The following is a 25882-nucleotide window of genomic DNA, read 5'->3' on the forward strand; positions in this document are numbered from 1 at the left end:
CCCCTATCCTAAAATTAAACTTTTTCCTATTCTAATGTTCCAAATTATATTCAGCCACTTTCTTTGGTAAAGGAATTACATTTATGGAATCATTTCCTAAAGCATTCTGATATTCACACTATATGATTCTAGTTTTGTGTCATTCTGACTTGTAATATCCTGCAACATTATTCAATAGAGTGTATTCTGTCACATTGACATTCCGCTTTCGTTAACGGATTCTTTTGCAAGGAGCAGAAAAACAGCCAAGTGTAAGAAGCCTTTTGTTTCTAGCATCCATTAAATGAAAGCTCATTTTCCTCAGTGAAACAGGGCCAAGGTGATTCAGGTGGGAGAGTTTCTCCTGTCTCAAGGTTGTGGTTTGATTAATTCCTTTGTCATAGCTACTGTTACCACAATATTTAAAGAGAAGTTTTGAGATGATGCTCTTGAAGAAAAGTTTGTTTTGAATGCTAGAATATGAGAGGCAGCTCAGTTGGTGAAATAAGAGTAGGTCTGTGATTCAAAAAGATGCTGTGTGGCCTTGATAAACCACTTTGTCACTCTGGATGCTAGTCTTTCCTTGACCACCTTTGTCAAATAAGAGATTTAAATTGAATTAGCCAGAAGATTTTTGCCATGTCTGTTCTTCTATTACTCTAGAGGGTCATCGTTTACCCATCAATCCTGGTTTTATAACTATTTTTTACATTAAAATCTCCTAAGAGGCTAACTGGCAATTAAAATTCTCCTGCCACAACATTACATCAAGAGAGGATTCCAGAAATGGCAATGGTAAGTAGAAAAAAAAAATAGATTATCTTATTGTAAACATGGTTAAATTTGGTGTAAGTCATTTTGGAAATTGTAGAACAAATCAGAAAAGTTTTTCTTCCTAAAATTTACAACTGCTGATGTGGGTAATTGAATGTCTTCTTTTTATTTCTTTTTCCCAAATGACAGATTGGTTGTAAACAAATTACACATCACCACTAACCTGCCCATTGATTTGCTGCTCCGGTCAGTGTAATAGCATTTTTTCCTGAAAAATAATGGATACAGCTGAAGAGAGTCACGTGAAAAAAGAGAAACCAGAGAGTGACTACATTCAACCACATTGAGTATTTTAACACTCGGAACTTCTGCCCACCTATGAAATACATGAAATAAGCCAATATAATAGAGTCAGAACTCTGAATATGCCTTGTTTTAATTTCAGAATCTAAGTTAATAAGCAAAGAATTCTGATACATCAATACATCACTTTTGAATATTTTATTTTTAAGTCCATATTTTGACTCTGTCTTCTGCTACACAGTGCATAGGAACTGGATCATTGGCTTACGTGTTATATGAAGTCTTTCATCCATCCATCCATCCATCCATCCATCCATCCATTTATATTTCTATCCATCTAAACATATATGTAACGAATGCTTATTATTTTGCAAGGTATGTTAAAGTATAACCATTAAAATTTAGACAAAAAAAGAGGGTATCTACCCTCAAAGAGCTTCCTTTATAGTTGCAAAGATAAGCGATAGCTATAATAAAGTGTGATAAGGCAGGAAAACAGAGAGGGCTATGCGTGTACATTGGAACGGATCTCAATTAGTGTTTGTAGATGAAGGAGAAAGGAATCAGGCAAACCTTCTTAGAGCATGTGTTTTCTGTGTTGAATCTTGATACATGCATAAGAGTCATCCTCTGAATAAAATACTTAGGACATGGTATTCTTGACATAATTACAGGAGCAACACCAAGTATTGCAAGATTCAGGAAACTGCAACTACTTCAGTAATCTCTGAAGCATAAACTGCAAGTTGAGCATAGTGGTATGTTGGGCATAGTGGTAAACTCTGAATAGTAATCTCTGAAGCATAAACTGCAAGTTGGGCATAGTGGTAAACAAGGGGTCCTACCACTGATTCTAAGGTTTTGAATGAATTACAAAGGGAAAACATGGAGTACTTTGTTTTAAGTAGGTGTATACCATGTCTGATTTTAAACAAACTAAAAATTCTGGTGACAGGGGTTAATTCAACTCTTAAAAGATTCTTACCACATCCTCATTTTGGAGCGCAGGAATCTCATAGTCTGGGCCTTCTAAAATGACTCTTTATCCCCACCCACCAAAACCCATTTCAGAGGATCAGTAAATTCCTCCCTGTGTGGTATCTAGAAAGCAGGGTTGAGTCAGGACAATCAATATGTGGTCCTAACTGTGTTATTAACTGCTTAGAAAAGTTGAAAACCTTCTGTACTACTGCATTTCATTGCAAACACTGGTTATATTGCTAGAAAAGAATTTTTTTCAGTTGTCCTTGCCATACCTCAATACTAAATTCAAATGTGGAATTTCAAGGTTTGCTACATCCATCTTAAACTCATTTAATTATCTCCCCATTTCACTTTTTCAAATATACAGAAATTTGCGTGCATACATAATTCGATCCCCATTGGAATATAAACCCATCTTCTTTCTGAACTTCCTGTACACAGATTGGCTTGCATTATTTAGACATCATTATATAACTGATCACTGACTATCTTCTACAGGAGATTGGGCTTCTTGAAGATAGTAGTTTTATTTCATTTCACTTTGTATTCCTGGTGTATACTTGGTACATCATTTGATAAACAGTAAGCGCTCAGATGGCTGATAAGTGTTTAATTTACAGTTGAATTTATTTCCTTCAAGGCCTGAGACCACTTTGCATTTAATAAACATTTGCCAAATGAGGTATTATATATATATATATTTTAAAAGCTAAAAATGTAGAAATTAGTTTAAAATAATTTTCAGCACAAAAAAATCTAGGACTGTTATTTAGAGGAGATAAAAATTATAATTATTGACCATAGGTATGGTGAGGTATATTAGAAAAGCAAGGGAGGGACGTTTGGATTAAACACGATTCTACATTTATCTTTATTGCTCTAGTTTGAAATTTTTCATAAACATTTTTTTGAAATGTTTTGGGAACAATAAGGAAAAATGAAGGAATGAAGTTATAAAAAGTGAATATACATACTTTTTAGACCATTAATATTATGAAAGCAAATAAAAATTAAGAGACTCACTTTTCCCAAATAACTAACACTCTAATCCCCAGTCAAATTTAGGGTAAACTATGTGGGACAATTATTGCTGTTGTGTCCTCTTACTTGAGGATTGGATATTGCTTATCTGTTTGGCTATATTAAAGGATGGAATTTCCTTCTGTCTTTACAATCTGTTGGAGAATTGCCTGTGATGCACATCACATTCTGATTTAATGCTTATTCATTAACACAAGTGTTTTCCTTTGTGAAGTTTTCTGGGTTGGTGACATTTTGTTTTTCTCCCAACAATACACAAGTGTATTTTTAATCCTTGAAATCCATAATAACTTGCAATTTTCCTTAATTCTTCCTCACAAATGAACCTGCAGGACCATATCATTTTCTACCCATAATCCTCCACCTTTATTAATTACATATTATTCATAGATAGAGCTTTCTATATTTTTCCCTGAATTTTTCATTTGAAAGATTCTATTTTATACCTTGCATCAGGACAGCATCGATCTACCTATCCACCTACCCACCTATTTACAACTGCCACTCAAAACTATAAGTAAATTGTTATGTGAACCACTGTTTCCAACCAGTGTTTCACACAGCCACGGGGTTGAGGGAGATGGGCAGTCACATGGGTGGAACCCTACATCCCCTGCTCCTTGTCAAACAGAACTACTTCACTCTTTAATTGTTGTTAATGTTTATTTTTGGGAGAGAGAGAGAGGTACAGTGTGGAGCGAAGAAGGGTCAGGGAGAGAGAGAAAGAGAGAGAGAGTCCGAAGCAGGCTCCAGGCTCCCAACTGTTAGCACAGAGCCCTATGCAGGGATTGAACTTGGAAACTGTGAGATCATGACCTGAGCTGAAGTCAAACACTTAACTGACTGATCCCCCCGGGCACCCCAGAACTATTTCACTCTTAATTATTTCATATATTGGGCTGTCTGAATGTTCCTATGTTATTATATTTTTGAGTGAAGGATCCTTTGCATATAAAAGTGATCTAAGTTTAATCCCAATTATGATAAAAATATTATTCTTAATGTTTTAAAAACATCTCCCTCCCTCAAATCTACTGTGTTTAAAATATTTGTGGGAGAAGCTTAAGAATCCCATCAGGGAACTCAAACAGAGAGCTAGGAGATAGCTGAGTTGGCTTACAATATGTTTGACTCTTTTCATATGAAAGTTAAGAATGAATAAGCATCATCTTTGAACCACATGATATTTCTGGAATGTGGAAAACACAGACTAAGTCCTTGCTGATAGGACAAAAATAAGAAAATTTGAACTATTTTTATCCTCTGAATTTTTCTTGGGTAGTTTTGAAACATCAAGTCCTTGCTGATAGGACAAAAATAAGAAAATTTGAACTATTTTTATCCTCTGAATTTTTCTTGGGTAGTTTTGAAACATCAAGGCCATATTTACTTGGAATAGTAATCAGAAAAAGAAATAGCTAGAAAATTTAGGTATATAAAATTCTACACATATATTTAAGCAGAGAATTTAGATAAAATGCTCACATTTCATGTTCATACAAAAAGCAGAAAACTTTTGCAGACCGGATTATAACTCTAATAATTTATTCTGAATAAATTTGCAATTTTTCTTTGTGAAATATAACATGTAGGTTTCAACACTGAATAAATATGCAGGACAGCCAAACATGGGTAAATTTTTTTATGCATAAATTTTTTAAAAACCCTTGCCCTAAAAAGAGATATGGGCTTTTCCTGTTTAAGTTCTTTGTTATTCTTGCATATTTTGATTTTAAGTCAGTATATATGTTCTTAAATGTGGTTACAGTTGACAAGTGGAAACTGAATCAGCCGTTATAAAAACACTTTGCCATTTAGCTTATGCTTGTGTAGCATTCTCTTTTTACGAGGTGACGGCTATGCCAATTTTCATGTGTACCTTAAAAATAAATGAGAAGTTACTAAGGAGTTAATGTTACATCCATTATTTAAACTGCTCTGGAAAGCGTTCCAAGAAAACTCTGTGTTCCAGGATTTGTCAAACTGTTTTCCCAAGAACACCACGATATGAAGATAAAAAAATCCCATCATCAAATGGAAAGGGTGCTTTGTATAACTAACTTTTAAAAATGGTAAGATTTATTAAAATATTAAAATTGCCAAGACAATATTTCTTTACCATCTGCATCAGAATCATGTGGGATGCTTGTTAACAATGTATATACCTGCTCTTCCAGAATTAATATTCCATGATGTCTAGGGGGAGAGTTCCTGGAGACTTGATTTTTACTGTTTCCCAGGTGATTATAACGTACTTTAAAGGCAGAATGAGAATCTACAATAAATAAACTTACTGTTTAACTCAAAAGTTCAGAAATATATTTGCTTACAGGATAGTTTTTTTTTAAGAACCTGTGAAACTAGTATTCCTTTGATACATTTTGGAAATGTTGCATATTTTCTAATATTTATGTTATTAAATCATGAGAGTACCAATGGTATTTTCCAAAAGTTTTAGTATGTAGCCATTGTAAACATTATTTTATTTTATTTTATTATTTTTTTAATGTTTATTTATTGAGAGACGGAGAGTGCAAGTGGGGGAGGGGCAGAGAGAGAAGGAAAAACGAAGCCCAAGCAGGCTCCTTGTTGCCAGCACAGAGCCCAAAGTGGGCTTCCATCTCTCAAACCATGAGATCATGACCTCAGCCGAAATCAAGAGTGGGACGCTTAACCCACTGAACCACCCAGGCACCCCACATGTTATAAAGAAGAAATTTCAGCCACAACATCAAAAAGAAGAAATAGTAAGGGCCTACATTTCAGGGTTTTCATATTTCTTTCTTTGGATCTATCAGAACTCTTCTTTCAAATGCAGTCTTACCAGGAAATTAAAAAAAAAAGAATATCACTTAAAAAAAGAAAACAATATCTATCTGAACAGAATATTTTCTCCAAAAGTCATCCTGGGTCAGGACACCATGGCACACAGCCTGGAGACCTAAGCTCTACATCATACCAACCGAGGACACCCACAATCCGACAAGGTAACTGTCATTTTAATGAACTTCTAAGAAAAAGAAAACAAAGGAATTAAATTCTGCAGACTGAGCCAGCCAGACGCCCCACTTGGTGAGATGTTTACACACAATGTTTACTGATTCTGAACTGTACCCGAGTGCTGAAACCCACAGAAACAGGACACTTTGTGATAGACTTCAAAGGTTTCCTCCTTTTAGATCTAAGAGGAAATTGCTTTGTACATGAATTTAATTACAACTCTTTTTTGAAACAATGGTGAGATCACAGGACTAGGGAAGGATGAAGGCACCTGATTAGTTAAGATGAATTTGGAAACTTTTTAGCAATTTCATCATGATATCAGACACTAGGTCATTGTCTTGAGTGTTGTACTTTGTGCATGCGTGTGTGTGTGTGTGTGCGCGTGCGCGCGTTTATTTTTGAGAGGCAGAGCATGAGTGGAGGAGCGGCAGAGAGAGGAGGACAGAGGATCCAAAACAGGCTCTGCTCTGACAGCAGCAAGCCCGATGTGGGGCTCAAACTCATGAAATGTGAGATCGTGCCGTGAGCCGAAGTCAGACACTCAACAGGCTGAGCCACCCAGGATCCCCTGAGTGTCCTACTTCTTTTGCATCCTGTGTTTATATCATGCAGTCAAGTTAGAATTTGTTAAAAATCGGTAATTTTACAATCATATAAATAAAATAAATGGTACCCACAATCCCCCATTAGGAGCAGTCATTTTTAGCATATTATAGTTTCTTCCTATTTTATGTCTATGCATTTTACATTGTTGCAATTACACTAAGTAATTACATATCATAATATATATATATAATTTAAATTTTATTATTTACTATTTCCTTATAGTCATTAAGAAATTGTATACCCATTCATTTTATAAATGAATTATATTCCAGTCCAAGAGTATACTGAAATCCTCTACTGAAATATACTGAAATCTCTACTGTTGAACATAGAAGATATTTCCATTTTCCACAATTGTTAAGTGATACTTCAAGGAATGTCTTTACACATTTTTCAATTATCTTCTTAAGATAAGAAGTGGAAGGTGTAAAAAGATTTATATGAGTTTCAAAGCTCATAGAAAATATTTTCAAGTTGAGTTTCAGAATAGTTTATGAAATTTGACTTCCATCATAAATAAACAAAGGTGATCAATTACCATATCTGTGCAATGTTTGAACAGAACTATTTGTAAAATCCTTCTTTAATTTCATAGGTTAAAATTTATTACATTGTTTTAATTCTGCATGATTATATGTCATGTGAATATGTTCAAACCAAATAAGAAGAAATAAAATAGAGCAAATAGCAAATATTCTCCCATTATCACCTTTAATATATCCCAGGCAAGTATTTCAAGATTTTTTAGAAGATGACACAGTGTCAAAGGGGTAAAATTCCTCAGATGTTAAGAAATGTAGAATACTACAAGTATATACTTGTCAAGCTATACTCTCAAAATTAGTTCAATAAAATGACTTGAATTTAAAGCAGTCCTTTGTAGACCTCAAACTATCTAATCATAACACAAGTAACATCTCATAGACCCTTATTTGCTTCTAGGAACCAAGATTCATAGAAATGTACAGACTTCAGGTTCTCTTAGGTATATCTTATCATTTATATACATGCTGAAGAATTAGAAAGACTTTTCTTTATCGTCTTATGATTTTTATTGTTAATATTACTATTCCTTGCCAGGGCACCTGGGTGGCTCAGTCGGTTGAGCGTCTGACTTCAGCTCAGGCCATGATCTCACAGTCTGTGAGTTTGAGCCCTGCCTCAGGCTCTGTGATGACAGCTCAGAACCTGGAGCCTGCTTTGGATTCTGTGTCTCCCTCTCTCTCTGCCCTTCCCCTGCTCATGCTCTGTCTCTCTCTGTCTCAAAAATAAATAAAAACATTAAAAAAATATTAACTATTCCTTGCCAAGCTTTTTGAGGTATTATTTGCTTATCTCTTAAATATCATATTAAAGAGAACTATTAAACTCTTAGCCAAGTTTGAATATGAGCCAATTTAGGTATCCAATTCTAACAGTGGTAGTAAGATTCTTCAGTAGTTGCCAATGCTTAATTTCTGTTTTGTGGACAATGACTGTGTCTGCATCTTTCAAAGCCTGAGGTGTTTCAAATGACTAAAAAGATAGGATCACAGGGGTGCCTGGGTGGCCTAGTCTGTTAAGCATCCGACTTTGGTCATGATCTCACCATTTGTGGGTTTCAGCCCTGCATCAGGCACTGTGCTCCAGATTCTGTGTCTCCCTCTCTCTCTGCCCCTCCCCTGCTCACACTCTGTGTCTTACTCTCTCAGAAATAAATAAACATTAAAAAGAAACTTTAAAAAGATGGAATCACTATCTCATATTTTATCTTGAATAACATAGAAGCTTGTCATAAGACTTGAGGAGGTCAGCACTCTTACCAGAACTGGCATCTTCCATGCTACCAGGTCTGACACATTTCTCTATATTTTTGCATTGTGCTCTTACTGTTCATTTATATTCATTATTTAGAGGCTCTTTTACTGATATCTGGTTACTCCTTCTAAACCCTCTTATCAGTGATGAAGCACATTGAGTTCCAAATAAGCATAAATGTTTGTATCTTTGCACACAGTAGGAACACTGTTGAATTTTACTTTGAGAAATTATGAAGGAAGTGGTTCATTCTACACATAACAGATTTCCTTATACACAATATAAGGAAACTCATGTCTATTCAATCTTTGTTTGTCTATAGGAAGAATGGAAAAGTCGTTGAATGGAGTAGGCTTCTCATCTCCCTTTGTACTCTGGTACTGAGGACAGAGCTGAAAAGCCACCTGGTTGAACTGCAACTGAAGTTGATTCTTGGCAACTGTTACACCACAAAAAACACTGCATTTGTTTACAAATGGATGCTACATCCTTATGCTTCCTGCCTTCCACAAAAACAGTAAGAGTTTTATCAACCCATATGAAATAAGAAATGAGATTAATCTTGGGATCAACTTTTTCCCTCCCTCTAGGTAAGTCCACCGAGAAATGATACGAAGCATCCAAGGGACCATAAAGTTTACCACATTTGGCAAGCATCTTAAAAGAAAAAAAACAGTGCCCAACCTATTATAAAATTTGGGAGAAAAAGCATTTCCTCTGTAGAAAGAGTTACATGTACTGCTCTAAAGTTTTGCAGAAAACAGACTCATCTTAATATGTACTGAGATAGAATGAAGTAAAATTCGGAAGTACCTGAAGGGCATCCTGATATTCAGCCTCTCTGCATACTTGCACAGCGTGTCCCATGGAATGTGAATTTTAATAAACATGATATCAGGGTTTGCAACAGCTGGCTGCAAAGGATAGAAAGACAGGCACCATTATTTAGAATCAGAGCTGATGATACCGTGCCACAATTTGATTTGAAAGGAAGAAACCCCGTCACCTTGTCTCCACATAAACCGTTGTCACTGATTTAAAGGGGATTTATACAAATAACAATTCTCAACACAGCAACACCTTCATAAAAATGTAATAATGCCATTGCATGGATACAAGAAATAGTCACCTATGTGAGTTAGTGCATTTTCTTATATTGACTGTTATCAAGATCCAGAATACCCAATCAGAAAAATCTTGAGCCAGTCAGGGATATGAAGGTAGTCTTATTGCAAACTTTATCATGATCCTACTCAGAGGGAATAAAAAACACTGACAGTTGCCACCAGTCATTCATTAATTCATTCACTTATTCTTCTGGCATATTTTATTGAGTCGCTAAATCCTGGGAAAAATGGAATATAAATCATGCAAGTCCATGACCTTAGCTGTCAAATTTGCACACTTACTTTAACCTTTTAATCCATAGAAATTTGGGTGCCTTTGATTCAGACAAAAGTTGTTTTTTATATTTTTTAAATGTTTATTTATTTATTTTGAGAGACACAGAGAGAGAGAGAGAGAGAGAGAGAGAGAGAGAGAGAGAGAGAGAGAAGGGCAGGGAGAGAGGAGAGAGTGAGAGAATCCCAAGAAGGCTCCGCATTGTCAGTGCAGAGTCTGACACGGGGCTTGAACTCATGAACTGTGAGATTATGACCTGAGCTGAAATCAAGAGTCAGATGCTCAACCGACAGAGCCACCCAGGTGCCTCCAGACAAAATTTTTTTTTAATGTTTATTTATTTTTGAGAGAGAGCGAGCACGAGTGGGCGAGAGGTAGAGAGACAGGGAAACAGAATCTGAAGCAGGTTCCAGGATCTGGGGTATGACCTGAGCCGAAACCAAGAGTCCAAGGCTTAACTGACTGAGCCCCAAGCGCCCCTGGTTAACGTTGTTTATTTAAATTTCATCTAGATGGGGCACCTGAGTGGCTCAGTCAGTTAAACATCAGACTTGGGCTCAGATTACGGTTCCTGAGTTCAAGCCCCAGGTCGGGCTGTGTGCTGACAGCTCAGAGCCTGGAGCCTGCTTTGGATTCTGTGTCTCCCTCTCTGCCCCTCTCCCACTCACTCTTTGTCTCTCAAAAATAAATAAACGTTAAAATTTTTTTTAAATAAATGAAAGTAAATAAATTTTATCTAGATGGAACTTCTCAAGAAACATAACAATCTTAAAATCTCAAAAGCATAGAAGAAATTTATCAGTTTAATTTAAAAGCATATATATTTTATAATTAAACTAATGTTTCATATCCATACATTCATGAAGCCCTATGTTTTAGATGTGGCTAATTTCATAAGTTTGCCCAAACAATATTTCAAATGAGTATTACCAATATTAATATAAATAATAATGATAATCATCATGATAATTGATAAATTATAATTGATAAATTGATAAATTGATAAATTGATAAATTGATAAATTGATAAAAATGATAATCATCAGACTAATACTCATATGTAGGGCATCATTGTCATTGGGCAGACACTTTTACACACTAGCATTTGCTGAAGTTTATTATTCTATGGAGTACTATAAAAAAAAGAGGCAGGGTATTTCACGGCCACAAAAATTTTGAGTTTCTCCCTGGAGGACTTTTGACAAACTTTAATATGCATATACTTGCTAAAAATATCCAAGATGGTGAAAAGTAAACTAAATTTCCAAAATTTTGGAACATGGATTATTTTTTCCCTGATAGCTTATTGAAGTATTTCTATTTTGCTTGCAAATCATCAAGGGAAAAATAGTAAAAGATGCTTGCCCTTAAGTACAGTTTCCAAAGGCTTTTCTTACTTCAAATATGTTTGTTTTAAATATTAGGTAGAGAATGATGGGAATAAAATGGACAATGACAGAAGGAGACATAGTATGTGTCAAATATCAACAGGCCTTTGAATTCAGACCAAGGTCATACACATTAGCTCTGCTTGAGAAAATAATGTGTAGAATTTTTTTAAATGAGTATTAATTTGGGGCACCTGGGTGGGTCAGTCAGTTAAGCCTGTGTGTTAGGCTCAGGTCATGATCTCACGGTTCTTGAGTTTGAACCCCGCATCAGGTGCTGTGCTAACAGACTGGAGTCTGGAGCCTTCTTCAGATTTTGTGTCTCCCTCTCTCTCTGCCCCTCCCCTGTTTGTGCTGTGTCTCTCTCTCAAAAATAAATAAACATAAAATTTTTTTTAAGTGAGCATTAATTTATTCAAACAACTATTTGTTTTAAATATGTATTTTTTTTACCCAGCTAGAAAGAGAAAGGAGAACAATTATGATGTTATCTCTAGGTTCTTTTTAGTGACTATTCCAGACTTGGTTGAAAGGTTTCTGTGCAGAAGTGATAGAATCAAGAAAATCTAAGACAGAAAAAGCATAGGCATTTAAATGACTCTTTCATTGAGGCAAGTGAAGAAAGAATTTCATGTTTTATTATAGTTTTTCCTGCTTAAGCCATACAAAAGTTCTTATATTCAAAAGATTCTTCTTTTAAAATTATGGTGTTGGCCACTGGTGTTATATCAACTTGCCTTTCACTTACCAAGCACAATTTAAATTTCCTCAATCCTAATTGCCTACTTAGAAGAAATTACATGGTATGGTAGACAGAACATAGTGTTTGGAATCACAAAGACTTAAGTACAAATTCCATCTTTACCATTTACTTTACTCTGTGAGCTTGAGAAAGTTACCTAACCTCTATGATTCTATTTTCTCTCCTGACAAAGGGAGACGATGATCTTAACTCACAGAGCTGGTGTGAGTGTTATGAAAGACCAGACATAGAAAGTACCCAAGTATAACAGGTCATCTGTTCATTTCCTGTCGAGGTCAGGCTTCTTATATCAGACCCTAACCAAACTAATGGATAATTTCAAAACTTCACTAGAATCTTTGTCCAGCACTCTCTTTTTCTTTTTTTCTTATAAAACACTATCAGATTCATCTTTACCCTTTGGTTTTGTAAGCCTTCAACAGCAGGACTTTCAATTATACAAGTACAAAACCAGTAACCTGTAATTTGGGGAAAACTCTAAAGCAGGTGACTTGGATCAAGTTATTGAGGAATTAAATATTTTTCGTATAATATCAACTGGGTATAAATTGTAATAAAACGTATTTCTGTAGATTATAGTCTACAGAATCTCTTTGGAAGACATCTCTTCCTTTATATATATTTAAATTGTCCTACACCTGTATGTTACTGCTTTTTCCTTGGGAGAAGTGGGTTGTTTTTCAGCATTTTCCTCAGAATCTGGAAGTGAGGCCTCCATGAAAATGAATGAGTCAGAAAAAAAACCAATCTATACAAGACTGACACATTCTACGTGTAGAATGGTTTAAGACTGAATAAAGAAGCCTGTGAGAAATGCACTGCTATTTGATCATTGCATTCCCGCCGGTGCTCCATGTGAGTTTGAAAGCAGGGGTCTCTATTGTTGAACAGACAGCTCCTGGGACAAAAAAAAAAAAGTTTTTCAGGAGCTAGTGCTTATTCTGGTACAAATGGAGATCTCATTCTCCCTCAGAGCATCATGGTCCGTGAAGCCTAGGTATGTTGGTTGCCAGAGTAGAGTCACAGCATGAAGAACGTGTGAGTGACATATGTGTTGGGAGAGGTCTTAGAAGGTTTAACCTCCGCAGCAGGAGAGCTTGGGTTTCATACTACCAGATGGTTCCTGATCTGTTTTACCTTACCGAATATACAGCCAGAGTCTGATCACTCTCTACTTCTCCATAGCACCCACCCTGGTCTATGCCATCATCATCTCTGGCCTGGACTCCTGCAGTGCTGTCCAACAGAGCCTTTGCTCACACATTCTTGCCCCCAATGATCTACTCGTAGCATAATGGCTGGAGTGCTCTGTAAAATGTAACTCAGATCATGGAACTGTTTCATTCCGAGTGAAAGCCAAAGCGCTGTCAGTGACCTACACAGCCCTTTAGAGTCGCACACTCAGTATCTTGCTCACCACCCTCTCCTACTACTTTCCCCCTCACTAACTCTACTATTCTCATTTGGTCACTTGCTACGACTTGCCTGCCCTTGCCTCATCCTTCTTACCTTGTCTAATCTCTTCCCTATAGTATTTATTATCTCCTAATAGCAAGTCTTTTTTTAATGTAAGTGCCATATAAGAAGGGATCTTCGTTTTATTTATTTACGTATACCAAGCATCTAGTTCTATGCTGGGCACACAGTAGTCACTCACTAAGCATTTGTTGAATGGATGAATGAGTGAGTTAACTTATTTTGAGTGCACCTTCTATGTAACTTGTACCTAACCCAGAGATGATGGAAACAGAGTGCAAATAAGCCAGAATTATTCTGGAAGCGGTGTTATGTCAAAATTCAAATTAGCATCATGAAGAGCTGGCATAGCACTGATTATTAATTCATTCCTGTCAACCTTTAAGATGTGAAAAAGCCTAATACACTTAAATAAAGGAGATGCTTTAGAGGGATGTTTCTGCATTAACTCTACCATCAATGAGGGAAATGTCAAGCTAAGTGCACATACAGCTAGAACATTTCTAATTTTGTATGTATTAACTTTAAATATAGATAGATCTTTCTCAAGCAGCGTGAACTGTCTTCTTTTATAACTTCCTCAAATTAATTTCTCTTTTGTTATACCTCTACTTAAAACAAAATAAAAGTAGTTCATTTTCTTGCAGCTACTGAGCAGGGGGTTGGTGAAGGGATGGTGTTGCCAGGGAGAAGGATTACTTTCTCCCTTGGAGTCCAAAGCTCCCAATCTGGCACTATTCTGTTTCTCTCTAATGAAGGCAGGCTTTTCAGAGGGAATAACACACCCACCACCTTCACACTTCACATTATTATTTAATTATTTCATCCAGACTTTCCAAGAGGTGGAATAGTCACTCTTCGGAGAAGAGGAAATTTAAACATTGAGTTTTTACAAAGTCACTCTCTGCGAGTTGGTGGCACAGAGCTGAAAGAAAACAGAATGTGGTAGCTCATGCGAGTAAGTCTAAGAAGATGATGAATTGCTCGTATGATCTGGAAATGTACTTGGGACACAAACACAAACCATACACCTATTCATTCATATGGCCTTTGAATATGAATCATTGTCTACTAATGATGGGCTTGTCTAGAAATTGTCCTTATCAACATGTAATATAATGAGGACTTGAAACCTATTCTCTGCTAGACCCAGTGCTTAGCTCTGGTGAATGTAAATTTTAAAAATGGGGACTTGTGAGGTGCCTTGGTGGCTCAGTCAGTTAAGCGTCTGACTTCAGCTCAGGTCATGATCTCACAGTCCGTGAGTTCGAGTGCCGTGTGGAGCCCCGTGTTGGGCTCTATGCTGACAGCTCAGAGCCTGGAGCCTGCTTCTGATTCTGTGTCTCCTTCTCTCTCTGCCCCTCCCCCACTCACATTCTGTCTCTCTTTCTCTCTCAAAAGTAAACATTAAAAAATTTTTAAAAATATTCCTACTTTTCAGTAACAAGTCTGATACTTGCTGACAGGCTCACAATTTCATTTTCCCTGTCTTCATGTTGTAAGCCCTTTGTTTTCCTTCCCCTCCTGCTTTCCTTCCTGCCTCCACCTTTCTTTCCCGGATCCTCCCACCATCATTTAAGCATCTCATATAAGAAAAAAGGAAGAGAGAAGCGAAACCTCATGAGAGTTCTTTCCCCTCTGTGGACGCTGCTCTTCATCCTCCCATCACAGAGTAAGGTGATGACATTTGCTGCTGCCTATTTTCCTGCAGCCTCATCACTCTTCAACTCACGTTGTCCCTTTTGCTTGTGTGTCGTCTCTCCAGAGAGGTGATTCTCATTGCTTTCGCGCAAGTTCTCCACAACTTCCAATGGAACCAGCCTCTTTCTTGTCTTCCTGGGCTCCTTGGCAGTATTTTACCCCTGCTAACCACTTCTCCCTGTGACTCCTCATCATCTCTGCCTCTTCCACCTCCCTCCAACTCCTGCAAGTGTCTCTTCTTCCCTCCTACCTTTTACAGGCTCACTCCTACACTCCTTTTTTCCCTCATTCTCTCTAGTGGTTTCATCCTCATACATGGCTTATATTACTATTTGCACTCTAAAGACTAAAGCATTTACCTTCGGTTCAGAATCCTCATTGGGCCCTACTACAGATTTCAAACATTTTCTACTTGTATTTGTCAAGGGTCCCTCAATTACTATCTTATGATCTTTACTCCCATAACCCCATCCCACTTTCTCCCCAAATTAGCTCTCTTCTGGTCAACAGTAGAATCATACTGGCTATTCCTTCTGCAGATAGCATTCTGCCTCCTTATCTTCCCATGATGGACTCCTTTTCATTTAGAGCACTTTCTTTCAAATCTCCCATGCTAAAATAACTACCTAGCCACAGTCCTTATATAAATTATTCTGGTTTTTTATTTTGAACACTTTTTTTAATTTTTATTTTTGAGAAAGAGAGGGGAAAAGAGACAGCAGTGGAGGGGCAAAGAGAGAGAGTGATAGAGAGAGAGAGAATCCCAAGCACGCTCCACACTCTCAGTGCAGAGTCTGACGTGGGGCTTGAACCCATGAACCATGAGATCATGACCTGAGCCGAAGTCGGACACTTAAATAGTTGAGCCACCCAGACACCCCTAAATTATTGTTTTAATAATAGCCATTTTTCTTGTATGTTTATGGTTTCTCTGCTCCCATGAGAATATTGCCCATTTTTATCTTTGTTCTCAATTATCCGCAGAATGTGGCATACAATAGTTACTTCATAACCAAAACGCTGAGTATCTACATTTTAAGTTCCGTATTTAACAAATCTACTTCTTTCTCTCCTTCTCTAATGCCAGCCATGATGTCTGTACATCCAGTCATGCTCTTCAAATCTATGGTCTTCTCAGCAATCTCAGGTATGTTCTTAGAAAACAAATATGGTCATGATCCTGCCATGCTTAAAATTATTCAGTGGTTTCCCATTTTTCTTAAGAAAATCATCAAAAGTCTACTACTAGAAGTAATTATTTAACCCTCACCATTCTTTCCAAGTTCACCTACTCCCCTCTCATTCTGGTATTGAAAAATGCCAGTATCCTTCTTCCCATTACATGATATTCAATTGATCCTTGTTATGATGGGGTTTGCCATTAATAGATTAAGAGATCCCTAGGTGATTATAATATGCAGTCACTGCTTAAAATCACATCTAGCCCTCTTATTCAACTTATTTTAGGTACTATTCATCTTCAAACCTCAATTCAAAGTTTATTTCTTTAATTTCACTTCTGGTCTTCCCTCATCCTCCAAATGAGATCATTGCCCTTGATATAAATCATTGCAACATCGTTTACTTGTCTTTTAGGTCACTTATCACAGTTTGAAATTATGAAAAGTATCCTCTTAAGGAAGAATTTTAGACATTGTATCCATAAGTAGATATTGAAAGTCATCTTTCAATAATAACAGCTTTATTATGCAAATCCATTTATGGTAGTATCCTTAGCTATGCAAATACTGGTCAAGTGGAAAGAGTGTAACAAGATTTTCTTTTCTTTTCTTTTCTTTTCTTTTTTTTTTTTTTAAATTTACAGCATTTTCCCTTGCTTGGGTAGGCAGAGTTACTTTGAGAGTATTGAATTACATTTCATAGTGCTTTTAGGCCCTTTTTGGAAGGAAGACATACAAATCCCCCAATTCTGTTTCAAAACAATTAACCTCCATTCTGGAGAACTAGGGTAGCCTTAACACTTTCCATTGTCAGGGGAAAAAAAAGTCATTTACCTTAGTGGAGGTAAGTGGGAAGAAAAAGGAAGCAGAGACTGGTAATTTGTGCTCAACACAATGGCTATAGTTTGTGGAGATGGTTGATTTCAATGAAATGTGCAGATGAGAATGAATATACTTCCTGATCATCTGTCATGATCCTTTATTGAATCATGGGAACTAAATCCCAAACCTATAAATATGAACTAAAAGAGCTGCAATTGTGGAACCCAGAATAAAAAAAAAAAAATTAAAAAGTCAGCCCAGCAATAACAGTACACATAGAAACACTGTCTTGCTGAGAGCCGATCTAGACCAAACAAAAATAAAAACAAAAAATTAAAAAATTTAAAAAAAAATCTCTTGGCAGCGACTAAAGAGTTAGAACTCAAAGGTGAATGGACTGCCCTTTAAAAGCAGAACAGGACTCCGTTTGGATGAATAACATCCTGTATTATTGCTAAGAAAATGGTGGAGAAAGAGGGAGAGGAAGACTCAGAAGAGAATCTGGACTTACTGCCAAGAAAACTAGCTGGAGACTGAGCCAAGTCATACCTCTTTCATAATTACACAATTGTCACGACAGACTCACATGTAGACTGAAAGTTCAGTGAAGGCAGGGACAAGGTCTACTTTACTCATTGGATCCCTAGTAGCTTGCATAGTACCTGTCACAATTATTTGTTGAATTGATAAATAATTGGAGATATGTGAGCAAAGTAACTATCAATATTATAATGGAAGGTATGTATAAATTGCTCTTGGAATAGATGAGGAAATGATTGTTTGTATGGAGGAGAAATCACAGGAGAATAAAATCTTATTACAAGATTGAGTTCATAAGACTTTGGTAATAAGTACTTATTGATTGAATTAGTCCACTGATATGGATATTCTGGGTTAAAATTCCCAGAAGAGACATAAAAAGGGAAACAGAACTAAAGGAATCAATAGAAATTGAGACCAGAAGTCAACTTGCCCAATTTTGTAACACTAGGCAGCGTGTGAATAAATCCTTACCTTGTAAAGAGTCAAGGTACTGTTATTTTATATATATTAAAAATTGCTAATAAACATATCAGTTCTCTAGATCCATCTCAAGTTATAGTTCAGTATTTCCTAATGTGTTTCTTAGAAGGCTAATCACAGAAGCAGTCCTGTGGAAAAAAAGAGCGGGGGCTCCAATATCACGTCTAAGTAACAGTGAGCATTCTATTCCATTGATAACACTTATTAGCAAATTATCTAGGTATTTAACCAAAGAAATTATCAAAATTTTTTCACCTTGTCCATCTAATTTTCTAGAAAAGTAGTTAAATCCCACTTGTAGTAAATTAGGAGTCCCTCAAACATGTAATTTAAAGTTTCTCTTGGGGCGCCTGGGTGGCTCAGTTGGTTAAGTGTCCGACTTTAGCTCAGGTCATGATCTCACAGTTCGAGCCCTGCGTCAGGCCTGGTGCTGACATCTAAGAGCCTGGGGTCTGCTTCAGATTCTGTGTCTCAGTCTCTCTCTGCCCCTCCCCCACTAGTGCTCTCTCTCTGTCTCTCAAAAATAAATAAATGTAAAAAAAATTAAAAAAAAAATTTTTTTCTCTGAATAGGGGAATGGTTGACTAAATCCCCAAGATGTAATACTATACACCTAGTAAAAGAGATGAGTTGTATCTAAATATAAAGGCAATTTAAGATATTCATAATATATTGTTAAATAACAGAATTGAGTAGTAGAATATAATGCATATCATGACTAAATTTTCTAAAAAATATATGCATATTTGTATATATCTAGAAAATATACTTAGGACACCCAGCAAAATAAAATCAAGACATTAACAAGGCTACTAAAAAATAAAAGAATATGATTTGGGCGATAGTAGATGTGAACTTTGGCTTTTTATTTTGCACTTTTTTTTTTACTTTCAGTTTTCACATTAAGATGTTTTCATTCTGTAACGTGATAAATATGTATTTAATATGTGTTTTTTAAGACCTTAGGAGTTTAACTAAAATAGTAAGAGGTTTTTTTTTTTGATAATAGGAGTATGAAAAATAGGCTTTTACCTCCTTTCTATTTTCCATTTTTTTCTAGTAACCATTAGTAGTTTTATTGTTTCACTAGAAAAATACAACATCCTTTAAAGAACACTTAAGAAAAGCATTCAAGGAAAGAAAAGTTGTCAGGGATAAAGAAGGGCATCACATAGCGATAAAGGAGCCAGTTCTCCGAGAAGACACAACCATCCTTAACGTGTATGTACCAGATAAGAATGCCAGATTATGTGAGGCAAAAACTGACGGAACTGAAGGGAGAAACAAATGAATTACTATCACAGGTGGAGACTTCAACACTTCTGTATCAGAAATACACAGATCCAACAGGCAGAAGACCAGTAAGGAAATAGTTGAACTCAATAACACCATCAATCAACTATTGCTGTAATTGACATCTATAATTGTAATTGACATCTATAGATTCCTTTATCCAACAACAAGAGAATGTACATTTTTCTCAAACTCACATGAACCATTCAAGAAGATTAATTATTCTGGGCCATAAAACACATCTTAACAAATTTAAAAGAAGAGAAACCATCCAGTGTCTGCTCTCAGACCACAGTGGAATTAAGCTAGAAACCAATAACAGAAAGATAACTGGAAATTCCCAAAATATATGCAGATTAAATGACATTCTTAGAAATGACACATAGGACAAATAAGAAAGCTCCAGAGAGGAAAAATAATTTTCTACTACATGAAAATAAAAACATAATTTATCAAAGTTTAACTTATGTAAACTTTAAGTATAGTGAAAGCTGTGATTAGGGGTAAATTTATAGCATTAACTGCATATATTAAAAAAAAAGAAAGGTTTAAAGTTAATCATCTAAGTTTTCATTTTAAGAAACTAAAAAAAGAAAGAGCGACTTAAATCCAAAGTAAACAGAAGAAAAGAATAAGAGCATACTATAACATATGGTCAACAATATTTCAATAAAATAGAATTCTTTCATAAATCAATAAAATTGAAAACAGAAAAAACAACAGAAAAAAATTGATGAAATGTTTGGTTCTTTGAATAGATCAGTAAATCAATAAGCCTCTAGTCAGCCTAGTAAGAAAAATAGAGAGAAGACACAAATCATCCATATCAGAAATGAAAGAGGGGACTGCGCTATAACTAAAAGATTAATAAAGGAATACTATGGTTAACTTTATGCTCACATTTGACAGCCTAGATGAAATGAGCCAATTTATTTAAAGACATAATCTGCCAAAACTCACATACAAACAATACACAACCTGAATAGATGTGTATCTATTAAATAAACTGAATCATTAACTAATAACTTTCCCAAATGGAAAGCACCAGGCTCTGATGGGTACACTGATGATTTCTACCAAACATCTAAGGAAGAAATTGTGCCAATTTTCTACAATCTTTTTCAGAGTATAGAAGTTGAGGGGAAACTTCCTAACTCATTCTATGAGGCCAGCACTATTACCAAAATACAAAGGCACTCCAAGAAAAAAAGACAAAAACAAAACAACAAAACAAAAAACTACAGGCTAATATCTTTCATGAACATACATGCAAAATTCTTCAACAAAATATTAGGAAATAGAACCCAACAATGTATAAAAAGAACTATATACCACAACCAATTGGGATCTATCCTAAGTATGCAAGGCTGGTTCAACATTTGAAGATCAATTAATAACTATAAAAAAATAACTAGTGAGCTTCTACTCTGTGAAAGACAATGTCAAAGGAAATGATAAAACAAGCAACAAACTGGGGCGCCTGGGTGGCTCAGTCGGTTAAGCGTCCGACTTCAGCTCAGGTCATGATCTCGCGGTCCGTGAGTTTGAGCCCTGCGTCTGGCTCTGGGCTGATGGCTCAGAGCCTGGAGCCTGGAGCCTGCTTCTGATTCTGTGTCTCCCTCTCTCTCTGCCCCTCCCCCGTTCATGCTCTGTCTCAAAAAATAAATAAACGTTAAAAAAAAATTTTAAAAACAAGCAACAAACTGAGAAAATACTTGCAAAAGACACATCTGATGAAGAACTGCTATTCCAAAATATACAAATAACTCTTAAAACTCAACAATAAGAAAACAAACAACTCAATTTAAAAATAAGCCAAAAGTCTTAACATACACCTCACCAAGAAAGATATATAGATGTCAAATAAGCATATTAAAAGATGCTCTACTTCATACACCGTCAGGAACATGCAAATAAAAAAATGAGCTTACCACTAGACACCCATTAGAATGGCCAATATCCAGAATACTGACAACAGCAAATGCTCGTGAGGAATTGGACAACAGGACCTCTCATTTATTGCTGGTGGGAGTGCAAAATGGTATAGCCATTTGGGAAGACATTATGAAGGTTTCTTGCAAAAATGAACATACTCTTAGCATATGATCCAGCAATCCACTCCTTGATATTTACTCAAAGTTGAAAATTTCTGTCCATGCACAAACCTGCACTAGGATGTTTAAAGCAGCTTTATTCATAATTACCCAAACTTGGAAGCAACCAAGATGCCCTTATACAGGCAAATGAATAGGGTGGCAGAGAGATGTATAGGCAGAACACATGGGATTTTTAGGGCAGTAAAAATACTTTGCATAATTCTATAGGGTGGATACATGTTACATTTTCCCAAACCCACATAATGTACAACATCAAGAGCAAACACTAATGTAAACTATGGATTCCGGATGACAATAAGGAGTCTATGTAGGTTCATCAATTATAACAAATGCACCACTCTGGTGGGAGATGTTGATAATGGGAGATGGTGTATGGGGGCAGGAGCTATATGGGACATTTCTGTACCTTCCTCTCAATTTTTCTGTGATCTAAAACTACCCTAAAAAATAAAGTCTGAAAAAAAAATAAAAGCATTAAAAAAAAAAAAAGGATTGCGAAGCAAATCATTCATTCCAATATTGAAACCCAGACATTAACAGCTTGGCACTCTTTTCTTTTAACATTTTTATTTTCATAGGGTTTTCTACACTTTATATAGGTATAATTATTCCTTCTTCAATTTTTAAAACTGTAAAAATAGTTATGCCCTTTGAAAAATATTTAAATTTACGGAAATGTATAAGTAAAAAAGGAATACATATTTAAGTGGGACTGTACATATGTATTTCTTTTATGTGGGAGAAAATAACTATACATTTTATAAAGCCATGTGGTATACACTTCCCATATTAAAACATATGAGATTATATCTCTTCCAGCATATTTTACCACACGACTAGTGTTATCAAAGCACCTACCTCCTTTTCCAACATCAGGCCTTCGGCTCTGAGGTTCTTTTCAAATGTGTTTCTTTTGTCATATTGTATATTTGACTTTCTATACACCAGGATGTAATCAATCCGTTTTTTGCCATCTTTGAATAGAAGTCCACTGGATGCTATGTAATTCATGTCATTCTGCAAACAAAGCAATGACTGTTAATAGTGTAGGCTAGACAAACACACCGTTTTGGTCTCAGTCACTTTGGTTTGGACACTGGCACTCCAAAAGCAAAAATGTGTTTTTACATTCCAGTTATGAGATATGGGAAAGTTGATTAAAGAAAGTCTGAAGTCTGTAATAGGAGACAAGTTAGCAAGCGATGTTCCAGAATTTGAAATTAGGCAGTCTGATACCAGACCCTGGGTTCTCTGACGCTGGCATCGAAATGCATATAGTAAGTTTTATTTAGTAAGGTCCTGTAAAAATAATATCAGCTAGCATATGCTGAATATTTATTTATTCAACATCAGGCTCAGACATAAGTGCCTTACATGTTTTATCTTTTTTAATACTTACAACTCCCATTGCAAAAATTAAGACATTAAGTCTTAACATAAGTACTGAAGCCAACATAATTTCCAATATTAAATAATATTCAGATAGGTATAATTTTCTAAAGCTCTGTTCAACAACACTAAACTGAAAAATAATTCCTGAGCTGCTTGCTCCAGAGATACTTGTCCAGTGGATATAAAACTGTGATCCAACTAAGACAGCTTACTTATCAAGCTTAATCACTTGCTCATCAAGACTGCTGTATGGCCCTCACCTTGCTCTGCCCATTCGCCCAAGCTTTTTTTTATAGACTGGCAATTTTCCAACAAATGCCTGCCTTGCAAGATACACCTTGCATGATAGTTGAGACACCTGAGTGATCCTCCACATCATAAATTACAGCATTTAACTGCTCTCCTCAAGACCCTTCAAGTTCCTTCACACTTACTAACTCCTAACATGTTATATGACACGAAACCGTTTATTATCTTTTGTTTATCATCTGCCTGATCAAGGATTGTTTACTGTTTTGTCTCAGATTATTCCAGACATCTCACCCCAAATCAGATACAGAGTGGGCATCAATAAATATTTGTGGGAGGAAGAAAGGAAGGCAACATCCATAATCCTGTGTGTCCAGGTAAGGCTGACCTCAAGAATAGAAAACCAAGAAGAGATCATATTGACACATCTCCTCCTCTCACCTCCAGTATTTACAACAAATCAAATTAAAACAGGTTAAGATAAATAATCACAAAATTACAGCAGAACTGATAGCCATGGTGTGCCCTTTGTTTTATACCTACCATCCACTGCCTCCAGACATCTTCATGGTAATTTCAACAAGGACTGGGCTAAAATAAAATCATATACAAATTTCCTTTTTCATTTTCTTTTGCATAAAGTATACCACCCTCTCCAGTTGATTATTTAAAAAATTTTTAATGTTTATTTATTTTGAGAGAGAGATAGAGAGAGAGAATGAGCAGGGGAAGAGCAGAGAGGGAGGGAGAGAGAGAACATCCCAAGCGGGCTTTGTTTGCACTGTCAGCACAGAGACGGATGGGGGCTTGAACTCATGAACCTTGAGACCATGACCTGAGCCAAAATCAAGACTGAGACGTTTGACTGACTGAGCCACCCAGGTGGACCTCCAGTTCATTAATTATTTAGTGTCTTCTGATTTTTATGATATTAAAAACATATTTAATCCTAGGCGAAGGCAAGAGTCCTTCAGTGAGAAGACCTGGAAGTAAATGATGGGTTGGTAGGAAAAGTGTGAGGAGACAAGATAGTATTTAATCAATTTTATGTGCTCTTCATATTTTAAGAGCAGCATAGACTGAAAGTGGAACTCTGATAGTTATTGTTACCCATTGTTCTAAGTCTAAGCAAAACAAATGCTAAACTCTCCCAGAGAAAAGCTGTTTTACCATTAAAAAAACTGCCATTTTTTTTCACAATAAGTGACCTTAGGCATTATTCACAACTTTTTTGTTTCTGAAAAATGTGTTCACAATCAAACTACATTAACTAGAATTCTAATTTATTGTCTAATTATTTTATGAATTCTAAATTATTAGATGAGTTTTACCAGGCAGAACAAAAAATAGCTATCAAAATGGTAATACAGAAGTATGGTGAGATTTGGAAATATCTCCTGAATTATGCTTAAAAAAACATTGTACAGGCTCTATAAAATTTTAAGGTTATGAGTTTATATTTTATTTTAATACATATATGGCACCCATTAACCAAGATGCTGATTAACCTGCTCAAATCTGTTGCTTAAAAGCAGAACTGACAGGAAATTTATTATATATCATTGTGTTTAGTCACCAAAAGAACAACTTCTTTAATTGTTTGAAATCATAACGGTTGTTTGAACATGAAATCAAGACTCCTCTCTTAAGTTACCTGGAATAGTGAAATGCTTTCCAATTACAATGCAGAATGAATTTAATTTAGAAACAGAGTTTTCATGTTTATTATTCCCAGAAGATAGAATAAAACTAGTTTTGCTCAGAGAACCTGGGATGCTGATCATCCATCAGGTACCTTATCTTTCAACAGTGTTGACAACAACTTAATTATGTAATGCATTGCAAACCATAAAGCTCAGGTACTTTCAGCAAAGCTGGTCTTCCTAAAGAGTATCCCAAAAATATGCATGTTATGGCTCACGTGGAGAAAGAACACTTTGCAAAGATTTTAGCACATTTGCAAAACAGCAATAGAAGTCTGCCTATTTGCATGAAAACACATTTTTGAGAATTTTTCAAATAAAATTATGGTAAAATAAAATTTGTGACCTGCATATGTTTTCCTGAGTTTATTCTTTTCAATCTAACAAGCATTCATCAAACACCTATTGTGTGCTATGTACTGTGTTAAACTCGAGGGATAAAAATAAGAGGACACAAAAGACTTTTAGGGATTTTATCCTGTCTGGGGAGTAGTAGGCATGTAATTGTTTAGTTACAATGTTATCTAATATGTGCAGGAATATGTGCAGGAGTATGTGCAGGAATGTAATTGTTTAGTTACAATGTTATCTAATATGTGCAGGAATAGAGTTGAAGAATCCCCAGGTGTACCAGAGGAAGACTTATTAACAGGTGCCAGTAGCCACTAAGGGTCCTGTTATCTTGGGGAGTTTACCACAGTCCTCTGTCAGGCAGATATAAAATTAGGTCAGGTCATTAACCTGTAAGTGATTGCTGACTGATTACATGTTAACCATACACTTGAGTTAGTAAGATGCAGTATGATACACTGGTTAAGGTACTGATTTCTGCATTAGACAGACTGGTGTTTTAATTAACTGTGTTCGTAGACATGTTACTTAATCT

General features: G+C 35.9%; 1 protein-coding gene across 3 annotated transcripts in view; it reads right to left on the bottom strand.

Annotated features, from left to right (window-relative positions):
- The window catches only part of ANO3 (anoctamin 3), a 415128-nt gene that overhangs the window by 103026 nt on the left and 286220 nt on the right, over positions 1 to 25882 (bottom strand). For all 3 annotated transcript variants that reach the window (XM_019456559.2, XM_019456561.2, XM_053899881.1), the window contains 3 exons: positions 22511 to 22669; positions 9301 to 9401; positions 977 to 1021 (listed from right to left, as the gene is read on the bottom strand). In XM_019456559.2, coding sequence (XP_019312104.1) covers positions 977 to 1021; positions 9301 to 9401; positions 22511 to 22669 — 305 coding nt within the window. The remainder of the gene's footprint in view (positions 1 to 976; positions 1022 to 9300; positions 9402 to 22510; positions 22670 to 25882) is intronic.

This window comes from Panthera pardus, unplaced genomic scaffold (genome assembly GCF_024362965.1).
Source record: "Panthera pardus isolate Hobbes unplaced genomic scaffold, ASM2436296v1 HiC_scaffold_12, whole genome shotgun sequence".
Classification (NCBI taxonomy): domain Eukaryota; kingdom Metazoa; phylum Chordata; class Mammalia; order Carnivora; family Felidae; genus Panthera; species Panthera pardus.